This window comes from Propithecus coquereli, unplaced genomic scaffold (genome assembly GCF_000956105.1).
Source record: "Propithecus coquereli isolate 6110/MARCELLA unplaced genomic scaffold, Pcoq_1.0 Scaffold24, whole genome shotgun sequence".
NCBI classification, from domain to species: domain Eukaryota; kingdom Metazoa; phylum Chordata; class Mammalia; order Primates; family Indriidae; genus Propithecus; species Propithecus coquereli.
The window spans coordinates 2,892,070-2,909,754 of record NW_012147952.1 but is presented as its reverse complement, the minus strand read 5'-3'; the positions used below and the strand labels follow the sequence as shown (position 1 = coordinate 2,909,754).

General features: G+C 38.2%; 1 protein-coding gene across 1 annotated transcript in view; it reads left to right on the top strand.

Annotated features, from left to right (window-relative positions):
* Window positions 1–17,685, top strand: part of SLC17A5 (solute carrier family 17 (acidic sugar transporter), member 5) — a 57,952-nt gene that overhangs the window by 37,410 nt on the left and 2,857 nt on the right. Inside the window, exons 8-10 of the mRNA XM_012646062.1 lie at window positions 138–270; window positions 3,467–3,614; window positions 15,596–15,686. Coding sequence (XP_012501516.1) covers window positions 138–270; window positions 3,467–3,614; window positions 15,596–15,686 — 372 coding nt within the window. The remainder of the gene's footprint in view (window positions 1–137; window positions 271–3,466; window positions 3,615–15,595; window positions 15,687–17,685) is intronic.

The window sequence follows — 17,685 nt, the reverse complement described above, 5'->3', positions numbered from 1 at the left end:
TGTAATTATATGAAAATTGACAGCATATTGCTATATATTTCCTTTGTTTTCAAGTGGTGGTAGTTGGCTGTGATATATGTGTGTATTTTGTTTTTTCCTCCCACATAATTAATCCTGTATCTTCTGATTCCTTCCAGAATGGGTTTTTATCTGCACTACCTTATTTCGGCTGTTGGCTATGTATGATCCTGTCTGGTCAAGTTGCTGACAATTTAAGGGCAAAATGGAATTTTTCAACTATATGTGTTCGCAGAATTTTTAGCCTTATAGGTAAGGGAAGTGAATCAGGTTTTGTTTTGGTTTACAGTTATTTACTGTGTTTATAGTTATTGGAAATAGGAAGAAAAATGTTCTTCCCACTCTCACAGTTAACACAATCAATATACAACACAGAACACTTCACTCTGGTAACCGCAATGTGTGTGGTTTCTCCCCACACACAACCAATTCTTCAGCAGAGACCAGCTGGGTGTCCTGTAATTCAACTATGACACTGTCTACCTGGAGATTGTGTCAGATCCCACAGGTTGAGGGCTCAGTCCCACAAGACTGCCCCACTCCCATCAAATGCCAATCACAAGTCCCAGGTTGTGACCTGTACTTCTGACCGACTGTCTACAATCGACATTCCCAGGACTTCCTCCTCCTCAGGTTCAATTAATTTGCTAGAGCAGCTCACAGAACTCAAGGAAACACTTTGCTTATGTTCATGGGTTTATTACAAAGGATATTACAAAGGATACAGATGAACAGCCAGATGGAAGAAATGCACAGGGCAAAGAATTTGGAAAGGGGCGAGGAGTTCCCATGCCTTCTCTGGGAACACCACCCTCCAGCGACTTCCATGTGTTCTGCTATCCAGAAGCTCATCCAAACCCTGTTCTTTTGAGTTTTTATGGAGGCTTCATTAGGTAGGGATTATTGATTAAATCATTGGCCATTGGGATCAACTAGACCTTCAGCCCCCTTCCCTCCCTAGAGGTTGCGGATGGGGCTGAAAGTCCCAACTTTCTAATCCAGCCCCCATCCTGAAGCTATCTAGGGGCCCCCAGCCACCAGTCATTTCATTAGCATACAAAAGACAAATTCATCACTCCAGACATTCCAAGGGTTTTAGGAGCTGTGTGCCAAAAACTGAGGGCGGCAACCAACTATATATTTCTTATTGTATCACAATATCAAAACAGTACCAAAAAAATGGTAATATTGTCATTTATTTTGTTCACATATTAAAACACTATGATGCATTTAGTGCATTTTAGTACAAGATGGTTCTTTTTGAACCATTCATTTTGGGGATTAAAATTTATAATAGCCTATTATCACCACCATAGCTTATAATTATTTTAAAATGGCTTGCTTTGCTGAACATCACCCTGAGAATTTTATAAATCACTTTATTTTTAGCTCTAAGTTTGCAATGAAAATATTTTTAAGCCTCCATCCCTTTGCTAAGTGAATATATTTTTCATTTCTTTTTTAGAAACAGGGTATCTCACTCTGTCGCCCTGGCTGGAGTGCAGTGGCACAAGTATAGCTCACGGCAGCCTCAAACTCCTGGGCTTAAGTGATCCTCCTCCCTAAGCCTCCGGAGTAGCTAGGACTACCACTGCACTCCACCATGACCAACTAATTTTTTTCATTTTTTTAGAGATGGGGTCTTACTGTGTTGCTCAGGCTGGTCTCAAACTCCTAGGCTGAAGGGATCCTCCTGCCTCAGCCTCCCAAATCACTGGGATTACAGGGATGAGCTACCACACCCAGCCATTTTGAATTTCAATCCAAAAGTATTTACTGATATCGTTATATCAAATGAAAAGCTATGAATCAAAGAACTCAATAATAATAATTTTTTTTTCTTCATACTCCTGGGTACCATCTGATCAGTAATAATAATAATCATATGCTTCCATCTCTGCTTTCAGAAAGGTAAATTTTAAAACTATCTAAGATAATCATTCAACTTTTTTTTTTTTTTTTTTTTGAGACAGAGTCTCACTCTGTTGCCTAGACTGGAGTACAGTGGCGTCATCATAGCTCATGGCAACCCCAAACTCCTGGGCTTGAGCAATCCTCCTGCCTTGGATTACCAAGTAGCTGGGAGTGTAGGCGTGTGCCACCATGCCTGGCTAATTTTTTTTTATTTTATGTAGAGACAGGGGTCTTGCTGCTGCCCAGGCTGATCTCGAACTCCTGGCCTTAAACGATCCTGCTGCCTCAGCCTCCGCACCCGACCCGATCATTCAACTTTTTAAAGATCTTCAGTAATTAGAGACTCTGGAAGTCATCAATAGCTATACTTCAGTAATTTCATTGTAAAAGGACCCTATTCAGATTAATTCTGCAAACACCTACTGAGCACCTACCAGTAGAATATGCTGTCCTGTTCCATTGCTTGGTTACTTTGACTGCATATCTGCAAATGAAATAAACTCCTTTAGAGTCAATCTGGTTTTCTCCTTTGTGGCTTTCTGTGGACCTGCCCTGCATGATACAGTAGCTACTAGCCATGTATGTCTATTTAAGTTTTTTGTTTGTTTGTTTTTTGTTTTTGAGACAGAGTCTCACTCTGTCGCCCAGGCTAGAATGCCATGGTGTCAGCCTAGCTCACAGCAACCTCAAACTCCTGGGCTCAAGTGATCCTTCTGCCACAGCCTCCCGAGGAGCTGGGACTACAGGCATGTGCCACCATGCTCAGCTAATTTTTTCTATTTTTAGTAGAGACAGGGTCTCTCTCTTGCTCAGGCTGGTCTCGAACTCCTGACCTCAAGCCATCCTCCTGCCTCGGCCTCCCAGATTGCTAGGATTACAGGCGTGAGCCATCACGCCGAGCCAACACGTGGCTATTTAAATTTAATTGAAATTTAAAAATAAGTTCCTCAGTTGCAGTATCTACAAATATAACATGTCCATCATCACAGATAGTTATTGGAGAGCACAGTGGTAGACACAGAAAGACTAACCGTCCACTCATTCAGTCCCTTCCTATGTTACTCATATTTTATGCTTAACTTCCTGTAATGACCAATGCATATTGTTGTCAATTGTTAGAACCAGAATGGAGTATTTTTCTAACTGTATCCAATGGAGTTTATTATTTAGTTTATCTTCTTTGATTCTACTAATTTTAAATTACATTCTGTGTCAGCTCTTGCTTCTCTCTAGACCCATATTTTTGTCATTTTCTTCTTGCTCTTTTCTCTAGCACTGTAGAACTTTAGCTGAGTTTTGATCACATGTAGATTTAATAAGATTGCATAAAACGAGGTTTTTCTTTTACTATTATATTAGTTGTATGATACCCATATGTTTTCCAGTTTTTTCCATGAAATTCATTAGTCTTCTAGACAGTACAGTATTTCTACAGTAGGTGGCAGCAATATCAAATTTCAGATTTACACTATATTAAGGTAGAGCAAATACTAATGCTGTGACTTCTTTTTCTTTTATAACTTTTTAACTCCAGGAATGATTGGACCTGCAGTATTCTTAATAGCTGCTGGATATATAGGCTGTGATTATTCTTTGGCTGTTGCGTTCCTAACCATATCAACAACACTGGGAGGCTTTTGCTCTTCTGGATTTACTATCAACCATCTGGATATCGCACCTTCGTGAGTACTAATATAAAGTTTTGCCATTATTGACTTTAAATTCTTTTATTTTAATTGTGGTAAAATATATGTGACATAAAATTCATTTTTAAGTGTACAGTTCTGTGACATTAAGTATTCACATTGTTCTGCAACTATCACCACCAACCATCTCTAGAACTATTTCATCTTCCCCAGCTGAGACTCTACCCATTACATGCTATTTCCCTATTTCCTCCTTATCCCTGGCCCTGGCCACCATAATTCTGCTTTCTGCCTCTATGAATTTAACTAGTGTTAGAATGACGTTAATTCTTCACAAAATTTCAATTTAAAAAAATTTGCAATTTATACAATAATTAAAGCATGAAGTTGTTTTTAAATTTAAACCTTTAAATAAATCACCTCTGTTCAGAGTGTTCTTATATGAACATTGCAATAACACATTATAACTTAATGTCTACAGTAGGAACTCTGAAAGCAGAAAGTGTCTTATCCTCAGGGCTCACCATGGTACTTGGCACATAGTAGGCATTTAGCTGGATGAATGAATGCCAAAGAGCAGGCCAGTTAATTTATCCAGTTACTAATATTATATTAACCTGTGTGCAAGTACAGCTACAAATGTACTTGGTAGTTTACAAATCACTGTCACAAACATTATCTCATTTCATCCTTAAAATAGTCCTATGAAGTCGGTATTCTTGCCCTATTGTAAGGGTAAGGAAACTTAAGTTCAGACAAGTTAAGTGATTTGTCTTATACCACACAGCTAATAAATGATAGAGCCAAAACTTAAACATAAAATTTTTACTTTTAAGCCTTCATTCTTTCTACAGCTTTCTGGAAACATTCTTTGGGCCACATACTTCTAGAATTCTTCAGGGGGCTATGTAAATATTTTAGCCCAAAAGATTTAGTACACTTTATTTGCAAAAATAATGGATATGAATTCATCTTTGGAGAAAAGATAAATTTATATTTTTAGCAGAAATGGGGGGGTCTCACTCTTGCTCAGGCTGGTCTCAAACTCCTGACCTCAAGCAATCCTCTCACCTTGGCCTCCCAGAGTGCTAGCATTACAGACATGAGCCATGGTGCCTGATTCATGAAGCCTTTCCACACCACCACTGCCTGCTTTTTTTCTGTTCCTTCTCTCTATACATTCCATTTATAATTTTGTGCTAGATGCATTTGTATTTAGTGCCTTACCTTGATAAATAATTATTTCTTATCTTTCTGATCTCCCCAATTTGGGTGTAACCTCCTTCAGCCTGAGACATCTTATGTATCCACAGAGGCACACCCAGCCCGTACTTGTTGAATGGTTAATTTATATGATTATCCTAAGAAAGTAGGAGCTTCAGTCCTACATGTACCCTTAACAGTGGGGAACCAAGGAAAGAGAACTGATAGTACTTAGGCAGTAGACTAAGAAACAGTTTGAAATAAAAGGCAGCTGAAGCAGAAGTCCTGGGACTAAAAGCTCTGACAGTGCAGGGACTAAGTCTGTCTTGTTTACTACAGTAGTGCCAGCCCCTGGCCTTGCTCTGGACCATGGTCAGTGCTCAGTCGATCAATTGCACGAATGGAAGAATGAAAATGGGTGTTCATATTCAGTGCCATGTTAAAATTCTTTCTAAACATAACTGAAATCGATTGGTTAAATAGCTGAGTTTGTATATCTGTGTTTAGATGGTTATAAAAGGTGTCTACATAATAGTGAATTCCACAGGATACTATGTAGTTCATATTAACAATAACATTAAGACTGAAGTCAAAAAAATAATATTTGCAGAGATCCAGAGCAGAAAGGAAATAGTATATATAAATGAGATTTTGCTAATTAAGACCTTTTGTCCTCTCAACTTCTCTATACCCATCTCAAAACAATTTCAGCAGACGTATTTTAATGTTCATCCAGATTCTATAGCTATTATGTTATGTGTTTACTTTTCACATATATATTTACTTATATATGAAAAAATATAATTCTTTCATAAAATTAATTATATTAATATAAGACATGACTGCATATTACCTTATCTCATTAATTTACACCTTGCTAGTCTAATCACAGTCCTGGAGTGGAAGGATCCTCCCAAGATTCAGAATTCCAACACACGTTAAACTGTGTAAGCCTACAGAGCTTATTGGTCCTTAGTGTAGTGTGAAACTAGCTGTTACTCATTTGACAGTGGTAACTCTTTGTCTTAATCAGCAATATTTTGGTTTATTCCAAGTTTCAGCACCAAAAAGAATAAAGGAAAAAAAAGGAATATTTTTGTTAGTAATTAGAAATTTATAGGAACAATAATTAGTTATATACTGACTACTAAATAGCCACCCATTTTACAGATAAAATACCTTTTTTAGTTAATTATCTGCAATCATATTTTTTATATAATTAAAAGTAAAGTTTCAGAGTAAGAAATATATTCAATTAATTATGAAACCCATCAGATACAGTCTTTGCATTGTTTATATTTTCAAGTCTAAACTTACCCTTTGTACAGTCTTATATAATTTTTATTTTTCAATTAGAAAATTAAAATAATAATTAATCCCTGTTAAATATAAAACCTTTTGTGTTTTTTTTTTTGAGACAGAGTTTCACTGTGTTGCCCCAGCTAAAAGAAGAATATTTGAAAAACAAATTAACTTCAAGAAAAGTCAGTTAAATTTAGTGAGAATTTGAAAGACCTGATACAAATATAACCAAACATAAGCAGAACCCCTTCAGGTTGAAGGAGCAGGGTCATAGGAAGCCACCTCTGTGGAGGGAGGAGAGACCTTGTTGCCTAACAAAGAGCTGCTCTGTGACTACACCTGAGTATTTGAAATTTGCAGAGTAGGAGCTAGGCTTGATTACCCAAAAAAGGGTTCAAGGAAATAGCAAATACTGTAATTAAAGAACTGAAATATATTCTTTTGTGCTACTGATTAAACAAATAAAAGAATCTGGAAAGGATTTCACCTGGAGTAAGTTAAACAAATTATATTGTTCAATTATGTAGCTAATAGAATCATAGAAAGTTAGAACTAGGAAGACTTTAAAGGAATCTCCTCTACCCAGGGTGACTCTGTCTCAAAAAAAAAAAAGTAATCTCTTCCCTTGCTACTTCAGTGTGGTCCCTAGACCAGTGGCATCACCTGGGAGCTTGTGAGAAATGCAGAATCTCAGGCCCCATCCCCGACCTGCTGAACTAGAGTCTGCCTTTTAAGATCCTCAGGCGAATTTCCTGCACGCTAAAGTATGAGGCACTGGTTTAGTTTCAGTCCTCTCACTCATACAACAAACACTTACGCAGTACCTACGATACATTTAGCACACTACACGACCCTACAAAAAATAAGACTCAGCGCCTGCTTGGAAGATTAGTTTAGGAAAGAAACAATAAAAAATAGACAATTGTAACATACTGTGATAATTCTTCTCCTCACCCCACGCTCCACCCCCGTTAGAGACAGTCCCACTCTGTTGCCCAGGCTGAAGTACAGTGGTGCAGTCATAGCTCACTGGAACCTCAAATTCCTGGGCTCAAGCAATCCTCCTGCCTCGGCCTTTCAAAGTACTGGGATTACAGGCGTGAGCCACCACTCAAAACATACTTATCTAATGCCTACCAAGTAGCAGCCATTACAGACACAGCCCTAGCCTATGGAGCTCTTAGTCTAGAGTGGTAGACTAAGTCTAGGGAAAGAATCACACAAATAAAACAGACTTTTGAAGACAAAAGGAGAGAAGAGAAGGGTTATAATGTATACTATGAACTTAGAAAATGTCTCTGAGGAAGTGATATTTAAGCTAAAGCCTGAAGAAGGAGTGGGAATAAGTTAGGCAGACAAAAGGAAGTAGTATTCCAGACAGAAGAATTTATTTGAGAAGAAAAAGAAATTGGTGTATCTTATCTACTCAAGCCGCCATAACAAAATTCCATAGACTGGCAAGCTAAAACAACAGAAATTTATTTTCTCACAGTTCTGGAGGCATATGTTGACCAAGAATTTTTTTTTCTTAAGATAAAAGAGACCCAAGCATGTTAATATGCCAAGAAAAGAATGCCAATAAATGATGAGAGGTTAAAGTTTAAAGAAAAGTAAAAGTTACTTATTTCGAATTGGCAGGAAGGAATGAAATCCAGAGTCCGAGTAGAGGTATTAGCTTTCAGCTGAGAAGAGAAGGCAGGTAGTAAGATGAGTTCAGCTGAAGAAAAGTCTTCTGGTAAGATGGAAAGTTAAGAATTGTGTTGGTCTTTAAAATATGTCCACAAATTCTTTAACACTCTTCCCTCCAAAAGGTGGAGCCTATTTTAATTCCCTTGAATGTTGGCTGAATTTAGTGACTTATTTCTTTTTTTTTTAAGTTATAAAAGTAAAAAAAGTTTATTTTATCCTTTAGAAGGACAGAGAGAATGAGAAAGAGAGGAGGTGGAGGGGAGAGCAGGGAGATGGCGTGGCATCCCAAAGAAAGAGAAGGGAGATGCCAGCCTAGTGACTTATTTCCAATGAATAAAATATGGCGAAAGTAACGATATCTGACTTGGCTGTAAAAGGCATCACAGCATCTTTGTTCTCTGTCCCTCTGGATGACTCACTCTGGGGGAAGCCAATTGCCATGTCCTAAGGATATGCAACAGCCCTGCAGCAAGGCCCTTGTGGGACAGAGCTGAGGCCTCCCACTGGTAGCCACATGAGTGAGCTTAGAAGCCAGTCAGTCTTCTAGCCCCCGTCAAGCCTTCAGATGACTGCAGCCCTGGCGAACATCTTAACAAACCTCATGAGAGGTCCTAAGCCAGAACCACCCAGCTAAGCTGCTCCTACATTCCTGACACAGAAACTAGGAGGCAATAAATACTTGTCTTAAGCTGCTAACTTTTGAGGTAATTAACTTATTCAAAAAATCTTAACTGCTAGTCTTCCATTTCTCTGTGAGATGGAAGTCAAGTTCATTGCTGAGGCTAAGAAAGAAGATATAAGTGGAGTAAAAGACTTAAGAATGATAAAGGTTCTAAATAGCTATTAAGAAAAATACAAAAAACTCATTGAAAAAATTTTTGGCATTGATGCGGATCAGCTGAAGTTGGAGATTAATTTTGTATTCACACTATTTTGCAAAGTTATTTTTTCTTCCAGTTATGTTTAGCAGCCCAAGTATAGGGTTGAAAATGTCCTGTTGGATTGATCTAGACTTGAGGTTTTGACAAGTGTGTAGGGTTGATGGACAGTCAAAGGGATATGGGAATTGAGAGTTTTGGCAAGAAAGAGGTCCAGGCTGTGTTATCTCTTAGAATGCTCATAGTTTAAGTATAGAAATTCTAACTCAAACTGGCTAAATAGCATAATCTATTGATTCACTTCAGTGTAAAGTCCAGAGATAATAGACTTCAGGCAGAAGTTGATAACCAGCTCCCACTGGTATCACCAGATTGTTTCCTTCCCACTCTCTGCTCTACCTTTTGTGATAGTAGTTTTAGCCTGCGATTGGATCTACTTATAAAAATCACAATGAAATGATTACTAGCAACAATCAGGTCTACATGCTTCTTCATTCACATTAAGCAACAAAGAAAAGGATCTTTTCGTTTCCCAATCATGGAAAAGTCCTGGACTTCATTTTGATTGAACAAAACTGAGTGATATATTCAGCCCTGAACCAACCCCAGTGGCCAAGGGAATACCATTTGACTTTAGGACAATCGGTATCCACCCCTAATGTTAGAAGTGAAAGGGCCAATGCCCCTTAAACATTATTACTGCTACACAGTTGGGGCTAGGGGGTAGGGAGCAGGAATGGATGCTGAGAAAGCCTTCCATAACATCCACTATGATACACGAAGATGTGGACACAAAGGACTCATTTCGAAGATGAAGAAACTCGATCACAGAGAAGTTATGTGGCCAGCAAATGACAGACCAAAGACTTGGATTCAGGTCTTCCAGAGTCAAGGTCTAAGGGTCTTTCTACTACATCAAGTTGCCTCACAATGACTTATTTAAAAATCTTAAAGAATTGGTCATTGCAGAGATACTAATCATTATTTGGAGAATTCAAGGAAAATAACTCATTGCAGAGAACAGACACACAGTCTAGCTGCCTTGGTTAATGTATGTATTATTTATCGTAAATCTATGTAAATAAAGATGAGAAGTAAAAATTATAAAAAACATAAAATTGTCTCAGCAGCCATCCAGCAAGAGGAAGGTGGTAAACCACCCATACTATTTCATGGAGCTGAAATGTAGTTTAGAATTCATCAGGTTCCCGAAGTCTTGTCGGAAGCTCTGGAATCTGGTGAGGGCCCGACCTGCTCTCTTGAACTGGCAACGGAGGAAAATTGGATCATCAAATAAAAATTAGAGCTATTGTCAAAAGAAGATGAAAGTGGATGCTGGAGAAGAGAAAAACAAGTATCCGCAGTGCCTACCATGTAAAATTGCTGTGAAGATTAAATAGAACACACACATACAACACCCTGCTTATAATGCAGTAAATGCATTTGCATATAATACAATAAATGCAGTTATTATTTTCTGGCTAACTTTGAGTTAGGTGTTATGGCCAGGTTTACAAACCAATCCAAGTAAAATAGTAAAGGCACTTTGGGAGGGAAGACAGGAGGATCGCTTGAGACCAGGAGTTCAAGACCAGTCAGGGCAACATAGCGAGACCCCCATCTCTACAAAAAAATAAATAGAAAATAAATAAATAGAATATTAAAGGGATGATTGATGAGTTCTTAGAAAACAAGATACTGATCACTAAGGAGCCACTGCTGGATCACGAAAAGCCAAAATGGCAAAGGTCTGATTTCTCAGCATCATTTTTAGCCTAATACAAGAGAGAAAACCCAGTAGATTTGGTATGTTAGGACTTCAGTAAGGTCTCCCATGATACTCTTTTGGACAAGGTGGAGAAAGATGAATTGGATGTACAATTAGACAATTTTGTAATTACTAAATTTCAGTGTAACAGCATGTTGATTAGTACATCTAGGCGTTTAACACAGCAGTCCCCAACTTGAAGGGGGAGGGGAGGTGGAGCTCAGGCGATGATGCCAGCGATGGCGATGGGGAGTGGCTGTAAATACAGAAGAAGCTTCCCTTGCTCACCTGCCGCTCATCTCCCGCTGTGCAGCCCCGTTCCTAACAGGCCACGGACTGGTACCCCTCTGCTGCTCTGCGGCCTGGGGTTGGGGACCACAGGTTTAACAAACACTGTTCCAGGGACTGTACCAGATGTTGAAGACACAAACAGGAAAGTGACATGATTCCTGCTTGCATCTGTGTGAGCTTAAGCTGGCTTGCAGGGTGATACATACGGTCATGTCATGAAGTGTATGCTGAATAACCAGCAGAGGGAGCCGGTGGCTGAGCTTCAAGCATCAACTGAGTGGTTGAACTCTGTATCTTAATAAAGACCCTGGTCCAGCCCTGAAATTTTGTGAATCTTAAAGGTCAAAAAGGATACATATGCAAATTTGGTATGAAGCCAAACAGTTTAGTAACATAAATGACTCCAGCAAATAGTTATAGCAGTTAGGAGAATGGTAAGCGCCTATATGCCCCAGGTAATGAAGCCTGCTCAACTGGCTCAGCTGATCGTGGCTGTGATTTATGGCTGTGAACAAGCCTTTAAAATTATATACCTGGGCTAGGTGTGGTGGCTCAAGCCTGTAATCCTAGCACTTTGGGAGGCCAAGGCAGGAGGATTGCTTGAAGCCAGGAGTTCAAGACCAGCCTGAACAAGAACAAGACCCCATATCTACAAAAAAAATATTATAGAAAAATTAGCTGTGTGTGGTGACTCCTGCTTGTAATCTCAGCTACTCAGGAGGCTGAGTCAGGAGGATTGCTTGAGCCCAGGAGTTTGAGGATGCAGTGAGCTATGAACACCACTATACTCTAGCCCAGGCCACAGAGCGAGACCCTGTCTCAAAAAAAAAAAAAAAGGTTATACAACTGTACAAATAAATGTAAGGTAATCTCATCAAAGTCAAAATTATTTCTCTCCTTTATATTTTGATTCAACCCTTCAGATGAGCTTTCAGTTTTTATTTTCCAACTAGAATTTATTGCTTCAAAACACACTAGTTATTTCTAGTTTCCTGTGTCTTGGTTAAGGAGGTGGGTTACGTATCTTAGGACCATGTTGTTGCTTAACTGCTTTTTGTCTTGGTACCAGGTGAGTGCCCATTCAATGTAACACTCTACTAGTTAGAACAAGAACACTTGAGAACCACAGACACTTAAGCATTCAGCACCAGAACTTGTGGTAAAAAATTAAGCATGAGAAAATTCATCTTTCCAACAGATTGAGTTCAGTGATCACTATGTTTTTAACAAGGTAGCATTGTAGATTAAAACATTATAATACTAAGTACTGATTTGGAATCAGACAAATTGGATAACATTTTTTTAGTCTTTCTTCATCTATAAAGTGAAGATAACCCTACCTCATGGGGTTGATTTTATTATTAAAATGAGATAATATACATGTAAAATACTTATAACCATGTCTGATAGAGGGTTTTTCAATAAATAGTATTCCTATTAACATATAAATGAGTGCATGATATTTTCTGAGCCTCTTCTTCCATAGACTGAAATAGAGATTTTCTATGTGAATTTTTTTGCCCAGATTCCTGGGAATTGGATAGATTTTCAACTATTAATCCCACAAAATTCTAGTACTCCAACAGCAAAGAATCCACACTGAGTCTGTACAACTTGTTTTCTTCCAAGCAGTCATCAATCTTTCATGGCCCTTCCTGGCCAAGTGTAATCTAAATACTTGAATGAGCTTCTTGGTGCTGACATCTAGAATTTCACAGCACTCATCTGCACTTAATATCTGTCACTGAAAGGCCTGGCACACTGCAGTTAGTTCCTCCTACTGCCAAGGTGTTAATGGTTTAAAGAAAAAAAAAAAAAAAAAGATAGGGCCTGCCAAGCTTGGTTAATTTAGGATACACTCCCTAAAGGAGATAAACGAAAAAGATCTGTGCCTCATGGTTTTATTATCGTGTTGTATATGCAGGGGTTTGGACATAAAAATTTGTGATGTTTATAGGTAACAGAATTAGGTTCAACAGGATTTTTTATTTAGGCACATTTCCATCCAAAATGGGGAGAGGGATTTCAGATCGGTAGTCTACAACCTAGGTCTTGAGAATTTTCAATCCTAATAGAAATTGCATTATCCCACAATAACACTATATGAACTAATAAAACACTACGCTTCTCTAATTTTGACTGGAATTGTATTTTATAGTGACACTAATTATCTCACAAGTAATTTAAAGCTCTAATTGGACTTTATGTTTAGATGACTTTTGTGAAAAATAAATTAATAAATGCCATTTACTTAACTAAGTTTTTATTTTAACTGAACTCCTTCACCACCTTTAAGTTTTCCTACCAAAAATATTAAACCTAAGCCTAATGAACCCTCAAGGAACTAGTCTAGATACGACCAATATACAGGAGATACAGGAAACATAAAATTATGTGTTAAATGATACCTCAGGGATATAATCTACAGAATCTAGAATTTAGGACAAATATCCTAGTTTCTTCAATAAAAAAGAGACAGCAATAAAAAAAAATGAACTATTAATACACACAAATTGGAATGATGCTCAATGACCCTAGTTTGTAATCCCAAATGTTGCATACTGTATGAGTCCATTCATATAAAATTTCTGATCAGGAATCAGCAACCTTTGGAGCTTAATGCCCAAGAGGGTGCTAGTCTGCGTGGAACAAAGCTCCAATGGTCAATGCATTCAGAGCCCCATGAGTCTACGCAAGGGGCCTCTATTAACTGTGGGTCACTTGCCACCTCTCTTTAATCAGCATGTATTGAATGGGCACATGTGTTATACTGGGCACTGGATATAATAAAGGGAAATAAAACATGAGTTTGCAATGAGACTATGGAGTCAGACTCAGCAAACTTGAATTAGAGGACAATTACATCTTAAAACACGTAGTACTTACCCCCGTAATATGCTGAAATTAAAAAAAAAAAAAAAAGGAAAGGCAACTTACGGAATGAGAGAAAATATTTGCAAACCATCTATCTGTTAAAGGGTTAATATTCAAAATATATAAGGAACTCTTACAACTCAATAACAAACAAAAATACCCTAATAACCCATTTAAAAAATGGGCTAAGAACTTGAATAGACATTTCTCCAAAAGAAACATACAAATGGCCAACGGATATATAAAAAATTTTCAACATCACTAATAGGGAAATGCAAATCAAAACCATGATGACATTTCAGCTCACACCTGTGAGGATAGCTATTACAAAAAAATTTTAAAAACCACGTAGTACTAGCGTTAAAGACAATAAAGATTCTGAGGGGACTGCTCCATATGAGCTGAGCTAGGCAGAGAAGGCATCCTGGAAGAAACACCAAGTGAGCAGTTAACATGGAAGGAGTGTGGATTTCAGGTACCAGATATATAGTGTGAGCAAAGATAAGTAGCAGGAATGAGCGTGGCAGATGTGAGCGCCAGCATGAAAGCTGTCTGGATCTGAAGGTGTGACTGTGCAGTACTGGGACATAAGGCCGTGTAGATGGACCAGGGCCAGGCCGTTGCAAACCAGGCAGAAGAATGAAGTTTTCTGAAAGTAAGAGCTAAATCATCCTTGTAGGTTTTTTTAGTAGATAGGGGTGACCTGACAAAATTATGACTATTCAAATGAAAGTTTATGCGGTTTGAGAGACAGTTCAACCATATATAAATGTCCTTAAAAATCTTTATACCAATAGGTTCTGTTTCTCAATCAGATACTAATAATGTGGTTGTGTTTAGGTTATTTACCTTGTAAAAATTCAGCAAACTTTACACCGATGATTTGTGTACTTTTCCTCATATATTTTATACTCAAAACATTTTTTTTAGTATAATTCACACTCGCCTAGTAGAGTGTGAAGGGAGAGCTGAGACCACCACATATGTTGTATGTATACATCTGTGAACCCATGGATAATAACAGAAATAATAATCTATCACTAACTTGTCAAGGTCACACATCATTAATGGTGGAGCTAGGTCAGGAATCTTTAGGTTTCCTGATAATCAGTCCAGTATGACTTCTTGATAGAAAATGATAAACATTTCATTCTTTTTAAGATGGTACTTAGTGGAGATCTTGGTAGACTTCCCTAGTCTATATATATTGCTTATATATTAGAGAAAACAGGTTATTAGCATTTCCCAACTACAGACAGAAATTCTTTAAAGATTTGCATCTAAACATAGATAGAAATATCCCACTCCCCTAAGATTTACCCTAAAAATAAATCATTGCATTTGAGAAACTTTTTCCAAACTTAATAAAAATGCCTTTTTTGTCATACACACAATGTAGACCCAACTTGTCTACTTTTGAGATAGTATGCAAAGATTTAGCTACAAGCAAATATGTAATTAGTGGAACAAGTTAAATTGTATGTTCAATATGATCTCATGTCTATAATAATATACTAGAAATACATAATATAGAAAAAAATAATTAGGATATCTACCAAAATGTTGATTATCTCTATGTGAAAGAATAAGTAATTTTATTTTCTTACTTTTTCTTATTTTATTATTAATTTTCAACAATTAATTAAACAATTGAATTTTGTAATCACAAAATAAATTCTTTTTTTTAAACTTAAAAAATGTAAGCTAGACACACCAAGCTTTCTATCCAGATACAGTCATATATAAAAATCATGTCTCAGCACTTTACTATTAATATATCACTTTAAAAGGGATCATTTCAATGGCCTGTTCTTCTAGATAATGTTAAAAGGCTAATTAACTATTGAAATGCAAGTTTTTCACCAGATGAATATAAAATCTTATTTCAGTAAGACGTTTCATTTAGACATAAAATTTGACAAGAACACCATCTGGGTAGAATAGCTATCTATTGAAAGAAGCTGCTTAAATGTGTAACACAATAATAAACCCCTATAAAAATGTTTCTGCAGGTATGCTGGTATCCTTCTGGGCATCACAAATACTTTTGGCACTATTCCAGGAATGGTTGGCCCTGTCATTGCTAAAAGTCTGACCCCCAACGTAAGTAGATAATTTGGTTGTAAACTGAAAAGGTTTTGGAGCTATACATCTGTGTCAAAGTTGAGTATATTTTAATTAAGGGTAAAATTCTGAATGTTTATTCTCATGAAATTCTTTTTAGCAACAAAATACTAAATGCTTTAATGGATGGGAAGGTATACTTTCAAAGAATACTCTTTGAGTTTTAGACAGAACAGTGGGACTAAGTTAAATTATGATCTTATAGCTGAAACCACACAGGTAGTTAAAAGTTATGATATTATACCAGATGAACAATTCGTGTCTTTGGTTTGGATGAATAAAAATTAGCAATGTAAAATTATTCAAAAAGTAGGCCCGTGAAGGTGAGGTGTCAGGAAATCAGGTGAGAATGAATGAGGAACAACTGAAATAATTGAGAATGTTTAGAGAATCAGAGGACTTGGGAAGGCCGGCGTGGTGACTCGTGCCTGTAATCCTAGCACTCTGGAGGCTAAGGCGGGAGGATCGCTTGAGCTCAGAAGTTCGAGACCAGCCTGAGCAAGAGCAAGACCCCATCTCTACTAAAAATAGAAAGAAATTGGCTGGACAACTAAAAATATATAGAAAAAATTAGCTGGGCATGGTGGCACATGCTTGTAGTCCAAGCTACTTGGGAGGCTGAGGCAGGAGGATTGCTTGAGCCCAGGAGTTTGAGGTTGCTGTGGAGCTAGGCTGACGCCACGGCACTCACTCTAGCCCGGGCAACAGAGTGAGACTCTGTCTCAAAAAAAAAAAAAAAAGAGGACTTGGGAAAACATGCTAGATTTCTTCACATATTTGAAGGGCTGCTAAATAAAAGATGGAGACCTATTCTCGGCAGGGCCACAAAGACAGATGGAGAGAAGTTATGAGGAGACATTAGGAAGGTTTTCTGTTCAAAGCTGTTACTTTATGGAATGAGCTGCCTTAGGAGTTAGTAAGCCCTGAAATAGTCAAACATTTATTTAACAGGCATTTCTTGAGTGCTTATTAATTTGCTAGATACTAAGGATTAAAAGGCAAAATGATAAACTGCTTTTACACTTGAGAAACTTACCATTTAGAGATTATATGTAATCAAACAGCTAAAGTACAGTGTGACAAATGCTGCAGAAAAAATGCATGCAGAGTACTGTGGGAAGACAGGAGGGAACAACCTCTCTGTTCCTGGGTGGGAGGGCTGGGGAAGGAGCCCTCCAGGAGTGAGTGGGGGATGTGATAAGGGTGGGACACAGCCTGGGCTCTTGGGGCAGGGTAGGCCCACAGTCCTGAAGCTGGAAGGCGGCACAGGGCCAGGTGAGTGAGCAGAGTATTTTTAAAAGTTGCCTACACTGTTTAAGAAATCAAAATAAATGGCCTCAAAGGCCCCTTCCAACTCCCAATGTTCTACCATTTAAAAATATCTAAAGGGCCAGGCGTGGTGGCTTACGCCTGTAATCCCAGCACTCTGGGAGGCCGAGGCGGGAGGATCGCTTCAGCTCAGGAGTTTGAGACCAGCCTGAGCAAAAGTGAGACCCTGTGTCTACTAAAAGTAGAAAAAATTAGCCAGACGTGGTGGTGTGTGCCTGTAGTCCCAGCTACTCGGGAGGCTGAGGCAGTAGGATCGCTTGAGCCCAGGAGTTTGAGGTTGCTAGGCTAACGCCGTGGCATTCACTCTAGCCAGGGCAACAGAGTGAGACTCTGTCTCAAAAAAACAAATATCTAAAGAACTAGTGGAACATCTCCTTCAAGAGGTGTACTTAAGCCTCCTTTCTTTCTCCATGTTTTTCCTTTTTTGCTAAATAACCGCACTCTGGCTTCCCAGTGCCTTCTCTTTCTTATCATTGCCAGTTCTACAGCTGTTTTTTTTTGTTGTTGTTGTTGTTTTTTTTTTTTTTGAGACAGAGTCTCACTCTGTTGCCCTGGCTAGAGTGAGTGCCATGGCGTCATCCTAGCTCACAGCAACCTCAAACTCCTGGGCTCAAGTGATCCTCCTGCCTCAGCCTCCCGAGTAGCTGGG